Raw genomic sequence first — 20,098 nt, 5'->3', positions numbered from 1 at the left:
TCTTTAAAAAAATTGGATGGTATATTCATTTTCTCATTCATTGTACATTCTAACAAGACAAAATATAACTATACATTATTCTCTTGGGTCCACTTTCAATAGCATTTGGGGGTGTGCTTTTTTTATGAAAAGGAAATATCTCAACAGTAGGGATAATGCCATATGAAATTTGAATAGTTATTTCTCGAGAGTTCTATTTACCAAAATATCCAACAATTATTTAACTACGTAAATCAATCAAACCACTAATATTATCAGTCCTTAAACTTGTTTAATTAATTAGGATTTAGTTAAAAAGTAGTACTGATATATGGAAGAGTAACCAATTCTCAACAAATATTCAAGCATTTAAATCTATGCTTCTAACGGTTAGTATGATCTAAGGGCTGAGATTAAAAGATCTATACTAACACCTACTCCGACGACTCCTGAACCTCCGTGCCAAAACTTGGCTCACCACCTTTGATCTCTTCTCCAGCACTTCTCGTTGAGCTGCTGCAACTTGAGATACTATTATGTACGGAAAATCTAACAATATGTAGCTAAAGTCGCTAAATTCATGGATAAAGTTTGTCACTTTAAAATTTATACAATCATTTCAATAAAACGTTTATTTTTATTTACGCGTTGATTTCATCAAAATCGAATATCAAAACTTTTTGATGGCTTTCCTAATTCATCCGTGAATAAGAATTCAAGGAACTATTATGCTCGATCTTTCGGCTAAGAGGTTCGTGTTGTTTTGTGGGCATGAAATATGCTAGGCTCGGCCTTTGACTGACTTATTCTACTACTACTTTATGTAACAAAATCAAACAATTTTTTAAATCCCGTGTCGATCAGATATGAAACATTTAATCAAAGACGGAGGGAGTATATATGAGTGATCGTTTTTTTCATAAGCTAACATCCTACAGAGAGTGAGGGAGAAGAAGAAGAGAGTTAGACTAATGAGTTCATTGAGTGTTCTTTATTCTCGTTCTTGCGATTAGATTAGAGAGAATTCATTGAGTGTTCTACTGTTCTTTATTCTCGTTCCATTTGTAGGTGATCATATTCATGGTGTATGATAATAAAACATAGTTAATCTGGTTTTCCCGTGGATCATATAGGCATTGCCGAACCACATTACATCTTGTGTCATTGTGTTCATAGTTTGTTTTAGGGGTGGGTACGTATTCTGTACCCGGTTTTTTGGTTAACCAGTAATGGAACAGGAACCGGCCGATAACCGATATGTTGGAAATAGTGTAGCTTTTACACGGGCAACTCTTGCTATTACAAAAGAACCAAAAAACTAGAAGGTAAATAAAATAAAAGAAATACAATAAGAGAACAAGATGCAAACTATTGTCTTCTTCAAGTCGAGTCGAGGTAACCCTCTCTCCGCAAGACGAGATATGCCCCGGCTAGTGCTCACGGATTGGCGCAACGTCCCCAAAGATGAAACGACTTTCCTCCTACCGAGTTGAAGCACCTCAAACTCGTAGGCTCCGGCGAACTTGAATTGGAGTCGAGAACCGAGCTATGCAATGCTCCTAAGATGCGAACTAGAATGCTTGAGAGCTTAGAGAGAAGAGAGAAGAGAGAATGATTGTTGGTGTGTTCTCATCTCCCAAAGCTCCACCTATTTATAGGATAGGGGAGGCCACCTCAAAGGTCTTAGCATTAAGGGACACCATAAACCAAATAGAGGTTACATGATATGAAAAGCCAAAGGTCTTAAGGAAATGAAAGGATTAGACCTCTCACATTTCCACATGTTTTTCTTACACGATATTTACCAGTTTCAGTTCGCTTCCGATTCTTAATTAAGAACCGACCGGTTAGCCGAAATAATTGAATCATTAATTTATAACTAAATTTTATACTTTTTCTATAAATAAAAAACACAATATTAATGTGTGTATGTTGATTGTGTTAAAAAATGATATTTAACCAATATGAATTCAAAAATGATTTGTTCAGTTTGACCTTTTAGTTCCAACAATATGTTTTGGCAAACTTAACATTTTTCATTAAAACTAAAAGTCAAGTGTGCTTTACCAAATTAATGATTTGATTATAAACCAATTAACCTAATTAACTTAATTAATTTAATAGTATTAAAATTTATAAAATATTTTTTACTTAAAATAAAAATTGATTAAACTAAAAGAAAATCTGTTTATACTTTTTCCAATAATTTTTACCTTTTCAAATAAATTAAAATAATTTAATTTATAATTTTTCCAACAATTTTTCTATACCTTTTAGAGCATCAATTTATATAAAGTATATAGTAAAATAGAAAAGATTAAAATAAATAAAATGCTTAGAGCGGACCATAGGGCATGATATAGTCCGCCCCATAGGGCATGATATGAAGCTGCGGCTTGAGCGGTCCACTCGCTCCAAGGGGAAGGTAGTATATGGATAAGGCGCATGATTCCCTCGTGATGGGTAGTTCCATATGCGTAATAGTTTTCAAGATAAAACCACAAGAAAAGTATGAGGCCTCAAAAACCGAAAGAAAAGTGCAAGGTGTCAAAATAATACTAAAGTGTATCAAAACTCAGCCGAAAGCGACCAAGAGAAAGAGCAGCTATGTATGAAGACACAACTACACTTGAAGTTCATAATTTCCATCTTAATTAGTTAACTTGCTCAACACCCGCCACCACTCGTCGCCGTTCAACCTGCACATAAGGAAAACACATGCAGGGCTGAGTATTTTGAAATACCCAGTGGACTCGTTGCCAAAACATTTTAATAAGTTATGCCACCCTTACCATAGTGAACTCGAGTTTTAAGCAGTTATAAAAGAATATCACGAGTATCACAAAATATTTTCATAGACTGGCCAGTCAAAATAACTCCCCATTTTCTCATCAATTTCCACAATCGCAATCACAATCTTTCCATGGTGCGACGAAAGCGTGGCCACGCTTTTCGCCCACGAGACCGGCCGACTAGCAAGGACGGCTCTCTTCCTATTTTAATAAGTTGCGTCACGCTCTCTTCTTCCGAAGCCCGGAAAGAGGGTTCCTCGTTCCTCACGTTGCGTCTAGGCGGCATTCTGATTCATTTCACTCGAGTCGTTAGCGTACTTATTCAAACCCAAAATAGTGATGTGGTACATTTGAAAGAAAAGTTTAACTCCTTCTACAAGTAGGGTCCAAAGAAAGACCACACAATAGCAATTGTAGGGAAAACAGTTGCGCAAGAGAAAGCACAATAAAGTTGCACCATAAGGTGGAAAACTCTTAGGCCATGTTTGGTTGACGGGAAAGTAAAGTTGGCAAGGAAAATGAATCCCGGGAATATGATTCCTAGTAACTTTACTTTCCTGTGTTTGGAAAATATCAAGATTTTAAATTTATATTTAATTTAAACACCAAACTAAAAATATACTTATTATTTTTTATTTATAAAAAGAATAACAATATAAAATTCTTAATAAACTATTAATTACAAATAATAATAATTATTATATTATTATATTTATTATTACAATGAATAGTTTAAACATGGATTATCTATCATAATATAAAATAATACATATAATTATAGTTTGAATATTATACTCATTTATAATAATAATAATAATAATAATAATAATAATAACAATAAAAATTAGTATTATAATTATAATATTTAAGGACGTTATAAGTGAATAAATTTAATAAATGAAAATTACACTATAACTTTATTGATTAATTATTAATTTATAAAAATAATAATTATTATTTATCATATGATTTATATTGTATAATTATATTTTAATTATTTATTAAATTATTAATTATTATTATGAATTATTATAAAATAAGTTATAACTATGATAATTTTAATCATAGTTATTTATTTTCTAAAATTAAGTAGTATGATTTATAATTTTAAATTATTTTTAAAACATTCTAATAATAATAATAATAATAATAATAAAACTATACTATATTGCATTATATATATAAGAATCCTAAAACTGGAAAAAGGAATAACTAAGAAAAGCTAGGATTTAGAATCCTGGAAAATTGTACTAACTTTCCCTGTTTTCAGATTCTGATTACTTTCCCAGTTTGATTAAAAACTGAAACAAACACAAGAATTTAAAATTTAAGGAATCAGATTACTTTCCCAGACAGAATCCTGGCAACCAAACATGGCCTTGGAAGAAAATAGAACGAACAAGTATGTTCACGTAATAAGGATAGAAAAGAGTGAAAGCGGCTCATTGCGAGATAATAAAGTAGAAAGGTGCAAATTCCCCATTAACTTCAAAGGTGGTCTCAAAAGGTCTTGGTACAATAAACGAAAAAGGAGCAAAACCATGAAAGGAAACGACAACGTAAGTAAAGGTTCTAGAATTCAAAACATGGGGAAACGAAATTAATTAATCACATATGCCACGTCACATTAGTCAACAAGTTTGACTTTTCAAACCTCCAACGCAAACCTAGACTTGACTCGGTCAAAGGAACTTATGCAATAAATTCATCTATCAATTAATTCGCTTTTCCCACGTCATCCATAATAAATTTTAGGGCTCTAAAATTAGGGTTCTAAATTACGAGATGTTACATTATATGTTGCCTAGCATAATTATTTATACTCCGAGCTTTGTTTCACTAAAGGCGAAGAGGATTCACAATGTTCACTCAAAGTGTTTATTAGTTAGGAGTTATTTTTGTAATAGTTAAGTATTCGCATTGTAATAGTTCTAAGCAAGTTTTAATAAATTATGTTTTTGCTAAATCTAGTCATACATTAGAGTTCTGAGCTCAATTCACTATAACGTGCCTTAAATTAAAATTTGATAATGACATATTAATACTAATTGAATTTACGGAAGAAAACATTATAAGGGTACTATGATATATCCAAAATTTAGTGTGATTGATGGCCATGCGCTAGAAATATTATGGTTCAATTTTGTAAAGATAATATCACTATCAAGCAAATTACATGTACTTAACAGATAATATATGGAAGATCAACCCAATGAAAAGGGCCTTATATATGAAAATATGGGAATATAATTTTCTATACAATTTTTGAAATCATGGAAATATCTAAACTAAGGAAATCTCATAAACCTAATTTGAGGTACAATTTAGGGTGTGCCGAAATAAGACGTCATTGCCTTCAATTTTGTTTTTCAATTGTTACTTTTATCTTTTGTATAAAACAATGATTTATCTCCACGTAGAATTATGGATGGATATCCTTGAAAGACTCCTGATTAAAAGTATCGATTAGTTTCCGTTGGCATTTACCGATGGATTACCAAAGGATTTACCATTGGTAATATTTCTGACGTCATTTCCAATGGTGTAGTGACGAAGTTTGACATTTTATTTTACCAACGGAGAATTCTGTGGGTAAAGTTATAATTTTTTAATAACTAGTATCGTCACCCGTGCTATGCACGAGACATAAGATTTTCTATTTCAAATAATGAAGATAAATTCTAAGATGAGTTGATTAAAAAAAGAAGAGGTTGAGGAGAATATAATGATGTTGATAGTTAAGAATATGTGGTAATTAAAATAAGTATTCATAACATTATAAACAATTAAAAGCATTATAAATAATACTAACAAAAAGAGAAATGTGCTTTTCTCAACCCACTTTGAAATGAAACATTTCAAATTTGACAGACGATTTTATACAATTTTAATTTTTGATATGAGTGGAGTAAATTAAAATAAAACAAATGACAAATAGGAAATGGACAACTAAGGATTAAAGAGTATGTGTCAATTAGAATATGATATACGAACAAAGGATGTGACTAAGAATAAAGAGGAAAAAACATATTATTTATTAGTTTGAAATTCGTGAAAAAAATTACAGTAAAATTGTCAAAAGTAGCTTGATATTACATGCCAATAACTTAATTGACTTTTTGGAAGTTTACAATTTCTCATTTAAATTTAAAAGGTGCGAAATAAAATGACCTCTATGTAAGTTTAGTCATTTCTTTTATGCACCCGTTTTGGAACAATGATAACTAATAGTTAAAGTAGAAGAGTAAAGTTTGAGAGAAAATTTTCTCTCTTACTTTATTCTCACCACTTTAACTATTTATTACTTCATTCGTTCCAACTAAGTTGAGACATAACTTTTGGTCATTTGAAAATTAGGAGAGAGGAATAAAGTAGGAAAGATAAAGAAAGAGTAACTTGATATTTTGTTTTATGTTAAAAAGATAAATAAATCAACTTAGTTGGGACATCCCAAAGTGGAATATGACTCAACTTAATTGGGACAGAGGAGGTACAATTTTTCCAAAATGAGTGCAAAAATAAGTGACTCAAGTAAGGTGAAATGAAGCGATTACATTTCAAAATATCAAGTTTATATCATTAAAGATATTTGGTAAGAGCATCCACAGTGCCGGCCAGCCGACCGGCTAGCCGATTCGCGGCGCTGGCCGATCGGCTAGCTGAACTATTGCGATCGGCCAGCGGCGAATCGGCTAGAAAATCGGCGTGGGCTAGCCGATGCGCTAGCCGCCATTGTGGCGTGCCGATCGGCCAGCGATCGGCCATCGCCTATTTTTTTTTTTTTTGTTTTTTTTTGAAAACCTATATATACGCGATTTTAGTTTCATTTTCATTTGCACCACTTGTGTTAACGAGTTTTCTCTCTCTCTAACTTTCTGTACAAGAGCATCATTGAGCGATGAGTAACGCGGGTGGTAGTGGTGTGGATGCTGAGGAGTATGAACAGCAGATGAACGAGGCTATGTAGGCCTACATGAACCGCGAGATGGAGCGGTACATGCGACGGGTGGAACAGCAGGCGGTACCTCGCCCTCCACCGGTTGTCCACCACCAAGCAGTGATTGATTGGGACCACGTAGCTGCACATCAACGGCTATATGACGACTACTTTTCAGAGAACCCGCGGTTTCCCGCACACATGTTCAGGCGCCGTTTTAGAATGCGCAGGGAGTTGTTTATGTGTATCGTTAACGCTTTGAAGCGTCGATATCTGTGTTTCCGCTTCAGGCACAATGCGGCTGGCAGACCCGACCACACCCCTATCCAAAAGTGCACGTCGGCAATCAGGCAGTTGGCCTACGGAGGCGCGGCAGACATGTGGGATGAGTACCTCCACATCGGTGAGACGACTTCTCTGCAATGTCTGAAGTTTTTTTGTCAGGGCGTGATAAATATTTTCGGTGAGCAGTACCTTCGCAGCCCTATCCCCAAGATTGTCAGGATCTCGATGCAGATGCACGGAGAGCAACACGGGTTCCCCGGATGTTAGGCAGCATAGATTGTATGCATTGGGAGTGGAAGAACTGTCCGACTGCCTGGAAGGGGGCCTACACGACCGACTACAAGTCAAAGAATCCCACGATGATCCTCGAGGCCGTAGCTGATTACCGGCTGTGGATCTGTCATGCATATTTTGGGGTGGCTTGGTCGAACAACGACCTCAACGTCCTGAACTCGTCGCCTCTCTTCAACGAGAAGTGTCAGGGCATCGGTCCAGCCGTTTCATTTGTTGACAACGGCAACCGCCATGATATGGGCTACTACTTGGCGGATGGGATATACCCTAGGTGGCCTGTCTTTGTGAAGACGATCAGGCACGCAAGTGATGAAAAGAAGGCCTACTTTGCGGAACGGCAGGAGTCGGCGCGCAAGGACGTGGAGCGCGCATTTGGTGTGCTCCAGTCTCGATGGGCGGCAATTAAAGGTCCAACGCGCTTGTGGAATGTCAAATGCGTTTCCCAAATTATGTACGCCTACATTATCCCTGCACAACATGATCGTCGAAGACGAAGGCGTACAACTCAGTAGTTGGGCCAATGACGATGAAGCCGATCCAAGCCACGGGACGACCACTCCTAGCGTACGACGTGGGTACCTCTCGATGAAGTCGGCCGCTTCAAAGCGTATGCCGACATGCGCCAAGTGGATGCTCATATTCAACTCCAAAAGGATATAATTGAAGAGTTGTGGGCACGGAGGACTGCACGGCAATAGTTTTTTTTCTTTATTATGTAATTTTTTTTAAATCTATGTACTTTTGTTTTTATCTATGTACTTTTTTTTAATGCAATTACTGGATTTTCTCGTATATGTCTCGTAAATTTAATTCCGTAATTTAATCGTAATTTTAATTCCGTAAAAATATAGTATTTTTTTAATTATTTTTATTGCGCCTGGCCTAAATCTGATGTGGCAGGGAAATTTTTAGTGCTGCTGACGTGATAGGGAGAGAGAGTGGCTGGCCTATTGCCATCGTGGATGCTCTAAAGTTGGTAAAATCCTAATTGGAGGCTTGCTTATAAGTCATAAAGTTTACAGAGGTGACAAGTTTGAGATTATCTGTGATATTCGTCTTCAACCGTTTTGCATTTATTAAATTTAGTCAACGCATATGTCTTTCGCAAAGTATTATATGATTATATTATGTATTTTGCGTGATAAAAATGCGTAGGATAATTAATTATTTCTGAATTTGAATCTGCTAACTATACTAGTGTAACCATATTCTATTAAATTAAGTTATTTAGAATGATTTAATTAGATTATTCCCAGGGCACCAATTGAAATAACCAAACCATTTTATAGAAGGGGGAAAACAAATGTTCAAACGCCGTCGTTCCCTCATAGTCAAGTTAGAAAAATCATCCACAAAATATATAAATACAATAAGATTGTATCATGACCATCCTTAGAATTCATCTTCTAATGCATATATCTCCTTTCTTCCTATTTTTATAAGTGAGATATAATTAGACAAATTAATCCTATGGTTGCTTCTAATTGCTTGTCAGTAGAAACAGTATAGATTGATAATGTATTTATTATTGTATTACATTCATTGCCAAAAAATGACAAAGAAATCCTACTATACAATAACTAAATTAGACTTTGAAATAAATACTAAAATAATTCAAATAAATCACTTACACTTTCTATTTGTTGGATGCAGTTACATACTTTAATAATCCTACTCACATATATTCTCTCTCTCTCTCACACACACACACACCAAATATTTTGTATGTATTCTAAGCACATTTATTTTTTTCACTCTCTCTATATCTAACTCTAAGCTTGATATTTCGAGTTGCATACAAGAGATCAATATTTGCAGTGGTTAGTTTCTCTCTTATCATTTGGCAATATCTGCTCATCAATTCTTTTTCTTTACTGATAAATTTTATTTTTTGTTTGTGTTACGAATCATATATAATCAGATTAAATTGAAAAATTCATCATCTATTCAAGAAAATGGAGGGAGCTCGCCTCACAAGGTCGAAAAGCTTTTCATCTTTTGAAGGTATATTTATCTTATACTCTACTCTTTACAAATTAAATTTATAGAGCTTTTGATCTTAACGTATATATAAATGTGTGTTATATTACATGAATTCGATGCATGCTCTTTTCAATTTGTATTTAATCTTTTTTTCTAATTTGGGGGAAATGAGGAGTGCTGTTAATTCCTGCGAATGATTTTCATCTTCTTTGTTTTTCTTGTTCGGAAATTTATTTTTTATCTTGTTTGTTAGAAATAGAAATTGATGGTTTTTTATTAGTAATAAAAAAAAAGTGTAATAGACGTCAAAATGCAATCAATGTGTTTTCCCTATCAATTTTAGCGATATAATAGTATGTTCCATGTTGTTCAATCTCATATTTTGCTGCATGTTATGTGGACTAATTAATGTCCATTAAAATAACTAGCCAATAGGCTTTATGGAATTAAAATACACGCACAGGCTTTATGGAATTAAAATACACGCACCAATATATTTGTGCTTTAAGTCATAATATATTAAAATTATTATGTTATATATCTATATGTTTATTTGAGTTGGACCAAACATATGAAAATAACTAAATTTTTTTTTTGAAAATTGTATAGTACTTTAATCTGCCCCAGATAATAATCCTTAAATTAATTCTAGGATTTTGCTTAGGTGACAATTGTTGAGCTATATATTCATTTTATGAGATACTGCTTATTTTCTTTGGTTCACTTGAACATTTTTATATTTTTGGTTTCACAAAAAACCCAATGAAATCTAAATTATATAAAAACTAACCCAAGTCGAAAAAAATTAAACGTTTGTTTGAAATTTTTATTTCGATTCAAATTTGTTCCAACCTACTGTATTCAAATATTTTTTAGATCATATACATAATCCCAAACCGAATTCCATCATAATCCAACGATGGAACTTTTTCTATAACTATCCCAACAAATTTAATTACACGACGATCCTGAGTTATCCACAGGATATCACTTTTCTAATTGAATTACATTATCTATTAATTAATTACATATTTATAAGTAGATAAATTTATGACTCCTATTATCTATGTTGTCTAATGGGATGCTCTGTGGACAAACTAAAGAACAATTAATTTATAGTACTAACTAACTAAATTCACAATCAAATGGACATGTTTCTAATTAATTAATTCAAGGATTAATTTTCAAACTTAACATAATATCAACACTTCAGAATGTTTTCATGTGCATATAATATTTGGTGGCTTACAAAGTAGAGAGGTCGATCCATGCATATGTTGTCACTTTAATTATTTGATTATTTGAGTTCTAGGTTTTAACTAGATTTCAATTAATAAACAGTAGACACTACTGAAGAAATAATTAAGCCTAAAGTTATGGATTTAATAGAGAATTTAAGAGTTAACTACCTGTTGTCCGAACCGAATTACTTATGTGCAAATAATATTATTTTCGGAGTGTGTAAATTATGGTATGATACTCGTTAATTAAAGAAATTCATCCTTGCTTATTGTTGAGAATTAAATCATGATGAATATTTTGGCACGTTTGTGTATGGCAGTAACGCAACAACGATTATTATGATTATTGTGATACTATTGATTGATTTAAGTGTTTATTTTCAGCTTAATTTTTGTAATTATATTATACTATATTATACTCTTTTTTTGATAAAATACAACAACACTCTCATTTGTTCATGGATTAATATACAGTTCACTCGCATCGTTTTAGTATTCTATACAAAATATCCAAATCGTATTATAATTTGTTTGGGGGACATTTTTACTAAAAATTAACACTGATTAGTTTTATAAAATTATTTGAAGGTCGTGCCATTTTCTCTAAAAAGACATAATTGAATTTATACCCTGATTTTATCATACCCGACCGCAATAATTTTGTAGACAAATCTATTTTCTTTGATTAGCTTACCTATTTTTGTTTGATTAGCTTTTCCAAAAAACACGAGTACCCAATATTAATAATAAAAACAACTTATTAAATCACATTCAAAGAATTAAAGTGTTCAAAAAAGAAAATAGTAATAGTCGTCGGACTCAATACTTAAAACATGACAAACATTAAGAATTTGTAAAACAAAACTTAATTTTTTTTGTTCTAATCAATGAGAAAATATTTGATTTTTAAATTATTAATGGGCTTGGGCCCGTATTTCTAATTAGTTCTTATTTTCCAAAAGCCCAATTCTTCAAAATTCGTAGTTCATCAAAAATAAACTTTTTTTTTTAGAAAAAAAAAATAAAATCTTGGCTTCTTCACCAAAAAAAAAGCAGTCTCTCTCTCTCTAGTTTTGGTTTATTGCAGTAGTGTAATGCGCGATAATTGATTACCGCAATCGTCCTGCTTTTGATAAAAGTTCTGTTGAAGTACTGAAACAAGTACACTTTAGTATAATTGCATCTCAATTATCGCTTGGATTTCTGCAATCGCTGTGCCTATCTGTATGTTTTGACGGTAGCATTGATTGTTTTCATACCCGCAGATTTAGCCTATTGGTTGAGATTCTATCGCAATTTGCTAGTACATTACTGTATTTACATTTTTAAAGCTGTTTGGTTGAGCTTCGTTGCTCGTTTTAATCGATGGTGAACTGTACTAGCTGAATCAGACACTTTCTATGTTTACGCACATAATCACATACACACACAATGGCCGCTCGCGTGAATTTATGATAGGTTCAGGTAGATGAAGCATTTATGAGATTGGATTTTTGTTGGAGGATTATTTATTGTTTACATTTTTCAATTTTCAGTTTTCCAGGAATTTTGTGATGGTTTGTGAATTGTTTTATATAGGAATTTGTGATGTAGTACTTGAATTAGTGATGCTGTTCTAATTTGAACTTTTTATGCAGGACTTCATCAGTTTCAGAAGCATAGAGTGTCCCCGGATTCTGGCTCGCATAACAATGCAAGCATTAGGAATGATGTGGTTAGTTCTGCAGCTATTTTCTTTATAATTATGTAAAATTTGATTGTTAAATGATATGTATTGATTTGTTTGGTTATGTTTTGATAATTTTATGTTACCTAGCAGTCGTTGGAGATCAGGGAGAGCTCCTTTGTGCGAGCTGCCGACAGGCCATCATCGAATATACTGGCGGAAAGACAATGCAAAGAAACTGAACCAAAGACACGATCTCTGGGTGGCATTGCTAGGTTAATACGTCTTGGAGGGTTGTCTTCCCTGTGGAGCGCACATAGACAGAAAAAGAGGTTGTTTGAAAGCTATATGCTGAATAATACCGCAATTAACATTGAACCGACGAGACGGCTGTATGATTCCCAATCTAGTAGGGGATGCCCGAAGAAGCAGCAAGAATTCAAGGATGTCTATGAGGATCTGGAAGCATCATCCTTTGTAAATGGATACTGTTCACCAAGACGGAGCTCAAGCTCAATGCTTTCTAAAGACGATATGACACTCATTCAACAGAATCTTAATTCCAAATGTCTTACCTATGATGACACCATCAGTGAGAAGTTTTATGTCTCAGAACATCTGGGTGGCTCCTTAGACATGCTAGACTCAATGATGCAAGATGGTAGAAAAAAGAATTCCTCTGGAAATCTTGTGCATGATGAATGGGGCACTTCTAGCAGTTCTCTTGGTAGCCCTACATCTCTTTTGAACCCTCCAAATTCTGTGAAGTATGGACATGGAAAATCAAGGAGAGAAGATAGAGATATAACAGGTAAACACGGCACCAATTATTATCCAAACAGAGATGATGGTCTGCTACTTGATCCTCACTATCAGCACAGAGCTCGTAGTACTGGCAAAAGGTCAGATATTGAATCGAAGGAGAAGAATAAGAAAAGCACCCCCCAAACACCAATTGTTCTCCTAAAGCCTAACCCTGGAGATATGAAGGATGAAAATGGCTCATCACCTTATCATTCACAAAATTATTTCCCCAACACTGCAGAAGTGACAGGACACCCTTTTGTTGCAAGTGTCAAAGAATTATCATGGAGAAAGACAAAAGCATTTTTTGAAGCAGAATTTTCAGATCATGTTTCTGAAAAGGCTAGAACTGAAGAATCTAGGAAAATAGCTAAAAAAGTTACAAGGCGACTGATAGATGTTTTTGACAAGAATGAGGCTGCAATAAAGTCTGGGTTCAGAGGATATTCATTATATGAGTGTATATTTGGTCCTAAAGAAAGTGATACTGACAGTGGGTTGGAGATGTTTAAATGGCCGTCCAAAAGTTCCTTAGTTGATTACAGTAAAAAGGATAACCATGCATCTTCTAGGTCTGTAAATGAGGAGGCCAAAGTGAGACTTGCAGAGAGGTGGAAGATAACTCACAAATATCAAGATTTAGAAATAGTTGGTGAGGGTAGCACACTAGGTGAAATGCTTTCCGCACCTGATGGAGAAAGAAGGTCCAGATCAAACAAAACATTGATCAGTGATAATGGAAGTTCCATACAAAATGGTCTTTCAGGTCCGATATGTGGCGGTGGTTCAAAGAATAAAACTGAAAGATCTAGATCGAGATCTCTTCCACCAATAGGTGGGAGCATTCGTGGAAGATTTACATGTCATAATATTCTGGATAATGAGAAATGTTTATCGCAAAGAAATCCCATAAGCCATGGTACAAGTAAGGTGATTAAGCAGTATCCAAGTCACAAAGACCACTTCTCATCTCAATCTTCAAAATTCAGTGGCGAGAAGCCTCTGCCCTGTCTGCCCATCTCCATTGAGGAGAGAGACTCTTCAGTAGAAGCTAGGTTAGAGATTCAAATGGAAGCAAATGTAAAGGACTTACCTTACCAGCAACTAACGTTTCAGATCGAAGAAAAAGATAAGTGCAGTGCTTGTGATGTACCTGAGATAATGGCTGCTGAACATGGAATCACAACCCTGGTTTCCAAAACTTCTCTGTTGCATCCAAGTGAAACTTCAGTGGAGAATGAAAGCTCAAGCCCTACTGCTCATGGTCAAAAGGTATTCTGCCTTCAGGTCTAGATCTTTTCACTTTTTTCCTTTGGGGGCTTGACTATCGCATAAAATGTTGCTTTGCCTCTTATACTTTGTTTTTAGTTCTTTCATCAGAGTTTTTGAAGCCATGTGATCCCTCCTATTCAATACTACTGCATTCCTATTTTCTCTGCTTTTCCTTGATTGCATTATTTTGCTTTCTCTATGCCTGTCATTCATCTATGATCTATCTACAAACTTTATTTTATAAAATCATGTGTATGCTGTTTATGTTATAAAATCATCCTGCTCCGATGAATGTTATGATCTATAATTGTAGCTGATTTTATTGGTGGTAAATCTTGATCCATTTGTTGGGACGAGTCCAATATTTTATGAAATATGCAACACCTATCCACATCTATCAATATGCTCTATGCTGCTCAGTGCTCCTGGAATAGGTCAAAATATAGCTACTGTATTGGTCTAAATGTGTGGGAAAACTGATGCCTATTTTGCTGCTTCTGTTTGTGCTTGTGGAGGCCCTTAATGCTGTACGATTTTTGGGTTCACAAATAGTTACGTTTACCATTGATGGTTCACCTTTTTCCAGTTATAAACTGGTAGTTATAACTAGTTGTACAAGTTGGATCTTCTTACAAATATATGCCAAATAATCATAGATTATGACCTTTATTGGCCTGCATTGAATCCATATTATTCTCCAGACACCCTAAACGAAAAAGGCGTATAATCCGTGAGCTTGAGTCATGCTTGTAGCCAAGCATGATGTATAAGAAACACAAAAACTTCATAAGCTATTTGCATTTAGTATTTGTATGCTTACTAACTAGGTATAAAAGAATTCTTCGTTAACCTAACTGGAATGGCTAATTCCAAAGAAACAAGGTTGACCGCTGTGCAACTTCATTTTCTTGATTGATGCCACTTCTTGGGGTGGTTTAGTTCATGAAGAGACACATCCAAGAAGTAGGCTTTAACAGTTATATATCAATATATGCTATAGTACACAATATTGTGGAAGGATGATGATGAAAGAGCCGCTTCATGATATATACTCTTAAAATGAATGCACAAATTGGAAATCCTTAACACATGAGCAAATGTTGTGCCCTCAGCTCCAACATAGATATCCAGTGGAAGAGGAAAGTTTCCAAACGCTTTTGGGGGAGGGACACAACCCCCCATGGCCTCACCACATAAAGAGAGACACACTTCCTTTTGTGCCTCTCCAATCATATTTTTTATAACTCTTTTACAACTGGTTTCATAGATCTATCTTATAATTACCTATTATCTTGTAAGTTGTTTTGGCTTCTTCGCCTTAGGTATCTTCATTTTATTTTATTTTTACCAAACACAAGAAAAACCTCCACATCTGTATTTCACTTGTTTTTACTTGAATTCCTTGCATCATCAAAATAAGACCTGTTTGATTTGATCCCAAGTTTTTTACACATCGATAACGTAAAATGAAATAAAATGATTTTTTGGGAGATCTTGAAATTTTATTGATGGACCAAACTGAATTAGGAAACAATCTTAAACTTTCTCCCGTTATATCAGAAGCTCTGTCTAGTGTAAAGCTGGATTATCCACTATAATTTCCCGATGAAATGTGCATCCACGATATACTCTATTTATATTTAATAAAAGTGTGCTTTATTCCTAAAATACCAATCAAATAATAACTACAAATCATTTTTAATCAATCATTTGATTCGATTGATTTCCTTTCTTCTTTGGTATTGATCCAAAAGGGGAAAAAATGCTACTAAATTTTTAAAATCTTACTCCAATTCTAATTCTCAACAATCTTGCTCGTAAGGTTCTAATGTCGTAATGACACTTTGTGGTGAATCATGATCTCATATCTTCGCCCCATGAAGAGGTTGAGAATGGGAAGGACGGGGGTTGATTTGGGATTCTAGTGGTGATTGAAGTTCACATTGTGCCAAGTCAACTAAGTCCACATGGGTTTAGACTTTAGAGCGGATGTGCAAAAGTGAACCCACACAGTGTGCATCGGAAATACAGTGGACTTGTGCATTGCGAGATACAAATGTGTCAACATATTCATCCATCGCGCCAAGTTGTTTGGTGTTCACAAGGGACTTATATGGGTTAGCATAAGGTTTTAGGACTTTAGAGATCGTGTTCATGTTGTATTGGGAAAATGACCCAACATCCATCGAAGGGTTTCACCTCCACAATGGCAATGGACAAGATAAACTACTTTACCCGATATATTCATTGAATGGGGTTCGACATGAGTGGAACACCTCGATAAAAGGAAAGAATCATTTGACCCAACATAGACGATCGAATTTGAATGTGTCGGGGTAGTATGTGGCAACACTTTTCTAGTTGGTTGTAGTGGGCAAGAACGCAATGTTGGTAACCCCTAGAATTGTTTGATGATGAAATAGTTGAGTTGGCATCTTTCCGATGCAATCTAAATCATTAAAAAGAATATAATCTATCCCTAACTATCATTCTTCAAATTTTAGTCAAGTGCTTTTATGACCTTCCCTCCCTTCGTTAGTATTATGAATGTGTGAGCATAGGCAAGCAAACAAATAAATTTTGACTCAAGCAAACAACCGAAGTTCAATGTTTGTGGGTACTATGTGATACAAAACTCTAGGTGGTTATGTTGGTTAGACCATCATGTCGGGTCCCTAATAGACTCTAGGTGGTTATGTTGGTTAGACCATCATGTCGGGTCCCTAATAGACTCTAGGTGGTTATGTTGGTTAGACCATCATGTCGGGTCCCTAATAGTCGCTCGAACTAGTTAACCAACATCTTGTTGATGCAATCTAACTCTTCCCAAAGAATAGTTAGGGATAGATTATATTCCTAATTATAATCCTCCAAATATAACTAATAAATCAATTAATCAACTGGTTTTATGATCTTCTTTTCCTTTATTGTACATCCAAAAGGAATGTTTTTTTTTAAATTTTATTTCTATCATTAAAATACTCTTCTTCTACATGACCATATATTGCTTTTGCTCCTTGAAAGCTCATTTTTGAATGGTTAAACTGACTATATACACTTAAAATTACTTTCGTATATATGTTGATTTTGACATAAAACACTACATGAGATAAGAAAATTCTCCAAAACTGTCGATATGGTACAACTTTCTTGTACGCATATTTATGCCGTTTGTGTTAGATATCTAAGAACATTGGTTTTGAGTATAAATACAGTTATGTGCCTATACTGATTGACACGTGGTGGTGCGTCGTTGCCCATGTTGTAGTCTTATATATACTTTTGCTTAAGACGTGTGATAGGTATATTGTGGCTTACATGATACTGTACAATGATTCAGGGGGGTTGTCGGAAGCAGTATTATTGCTGTTGTTCCTAGTAAGATTTTGCAGCGAGAATTCAGAAGTAGTTTATATATTTATGATTATCTTTTCTTCGCTTTAGGGGAGGTTGTCAGAAGATGCATCATTGCTGTTCTTCTTGCAAGTTTAGTCACCTTTAAAATAATCTTCTTGTATGCTTTCATAAATACGTACATATATATATTGCATTAATAGAATAGCAATTGCATTAGTTATGTTTTAGGAACAAGTAACTCATAGGTGGTTATTATTTTTTTTGTCTTTTTTTTAAAAAAATTTCTCTAATACAAAGTCTGACGGTGAAATTTTTAATTTTGTCATAACTGGTTTTCAAGTTTGTGAGATATATATGCCATTTTTTGCCACACTTCTATAGATGGCATTTTTTGCCACATGTATATATATGCCATTTTTTGCCACATTTCTTAAAGTGGAAATATCTGCTGATGCTGAAATATTAAAATTACAAAGATGCTAGTACTTCTTTTGAGAAATATTATCATTAACTGTATTGCTTTTTTATTCTGAGGAAAGTCACCAACTACATAATTGCTACTTTTGCAAATTTGTGATGCAGAAAATGGTATACTAGTTTAATTCACCTACTAAAGAAACTTGATGGCATGCAATCTCTGAGATTAATTTTTGATACTCTAAATAAATGATAAATTATCTGTTATTTTTACTTGCCATTTTTACTTTGTTTCTAGCCACCTCATTTTCATGCATATGATACTCATCAAAGTGTAAGCGATTTGGTCACATCTACCATCTCTAAAATTACATGATATTGCTAATGATCAGATGTAACTATAGATGTCCGATGGCTTTTGTGCATGTATAGTTGCTACGGAGTATGAAATAAGACTTGCACATCAACCTTACATTCTCTATTCATTATTCTTACATTCTTAGCAACGGTTCTCATCAATTTTCTCATGATGCATTTTCTTTGGCTACATGCTGATGGGAATGCCTATTCTTAAGCTCTGTCAAGGTTCTGGTAATTGAAGTTCACTCGTTTTGTTTGGTGCTGTTTTAGGAAATGCACCAAGAAGTTACTGATGACCATCTTGGAATTGAGGCAGTTTCTTCGAAAAGCTCCAAAGATGCTGATTATGCTAGTCCAGTCTCAATTCTCAAGACTCCATTTGTTTGGAAAGCATCATCTTGTTCAGAAAATTCTGGGAGAGTCAGTACTGAAGTCATTGGTATGAACTTTATCATTCTTTGCTTATGTTATGTAATGGGAAGAAGTTCGTTTTCTGTGTGTCCTTGCAAGTTGCAATAGGTAATCAATTAGCAAAAGATAACGTTTTCTAGCCATATATATAACTATGCTTGAGATCTTAACAGCGAATGACTAATGTTAAATCTGTTTCTTCCGTTGACGCATTGAACATGTGTGCCCGACCTCGTTTCCATATCATTGCTTTTCAAGAAATTGTTTTGACATACTATTTATTTCAACATTAATTGTGCTCTTAACATGTTGCAATATACTGTAGTAGTTTTTCATGGGACACGCGGTCATGATGATCCTGTGAATTCCTTTTTTTAACAGAGCTACAGATGCAACTACACCTCCTGAAGATGGAATATGATGCTTATGATAATACATTGATTCATACTCCCATCGGGAAATACTCTATGAGAACTGAAGGCTGGGAGGCCTATTATACTCTTGATGTGCTAACCCAAACAGGCCTCCAAGAATTTGGCTTCGATTTGTTTAAAATATTATGGCATATCCCAGATTGCCCTCTGGACACCGGGTTGTTTGACATCCTTGAGGAGAAATACCACTACGAGGTAGCTGTGTCGAGACCAGAGAGGATGTTGCTATTCGACAGAATCAACTCAGCACTCTCACAGATTTTCCTGAAGCACGTTGATGTACATCCCTGGGTGATGTCAAAATTGGCAGGATCACTGCTGCTAACAAGGCGGAAGGAACGAGCCATAAGCACTGTTGAGAAGCTTATTAGCCAAGAAGAATCTGCAAACGGGCTGCAGAGAGCCGAGAGAAAACTTGATTGGGAGATGCACTGGCAAGATCCCGTGGAAGAGATCGCCTTAACAGGTAATGAGATCGCGGATCTATTGATCGATGACTTGTTAAGCGAGTTTCTATTCGACTAATGGTGATGGTTTAGTGCAGAATGAATTGGTCTGTCTGTTACAGTTTATATATTTCAAATCTTGATGACTAATTTCTAGTGAGCGAGTGAAACTCTTCTTTTGAACTAATTAAGAATTCTATGTTGTTTTCGGCTTCATTGGATGAGAAAGAAAGCATTGCCCTCTTTAACTTTAACTGTTTTGGTTTGTATATTGGTAAATTAGACTGGTGCTTTCATCACTAGTATTTTGATTTGGTCAAATTGTAAAAAAGCATGAATTATGGTCAAATTCTAATCTATTTTGCAACTATAAAAATCAATTGAAACAGTCATGAAGTTTTGATTTGTTTACAATTATTA

General features: G+C 34.5%; 1 protein-coding gene across 2 annotated transcripts; it reads left to right on the top strand.

Moving 5' to 3' along the window:
* The first annotated feature begins 9,097 nt into the window (after positions 1-9,097).
* On the top strand, positions 9,098-19,932 carry LOC125213297. 2 transcript variants are annotated; one of them, XM_048113758.1, is made up of 6 exons: positions 9,098-9,107; positions 9,209-9,291; positions 12,149-12,225; positions 12,331-14,268; positions 18,658-18,826; positions 19,180-19,932. In XM_048113758.1, exons 2-6 carry the CDS (start codon positions 9,243-9,245, stop codon positions 19,755-19,757), a joined length of 2,811 nt encoding a protein of 936 aa, XP_047969715.1. In that variant the 5' UTR covers positions 9,098-9,107; positions 9,209-9,242; the 3' UTR covers positions 19,758-19,932. The 2 variants fall into 2 exon arrangements, with proteins under 2 accessions (XP_047969715.1, XP_047969716.1); XM_048113759.1 differs by lacking the exons at positions 9,098-9,107; positions 9,209-9,291 and adding an exon at positions 11,593-11,735.
* The last annotated feature ends 166 nt before the right edge of the window (positions 19,933-20,098 follow it).

Source organism: Salvia hispanica, chromosome 3 (assembly GCF_023119035.1).
Source record: "Salvia hispanica cultivar TCC Black 2014 chromosome 3, UniMelb_Shisp_WGS_1.0, whole genome shotgun sequence".
Classification (NCBI taxonomy): Eukaryota; Viridiplantae; Streptophyta; class Magnoliopsida; order Lamiales; family Lamiaceae; genus Salvia; species Salvia hispanica.
The sequence above is the reverse complement of the archived record's forward strand: the minus strand, read 5'-3'. Positions and strand labels throughout refer to the sequence as shown.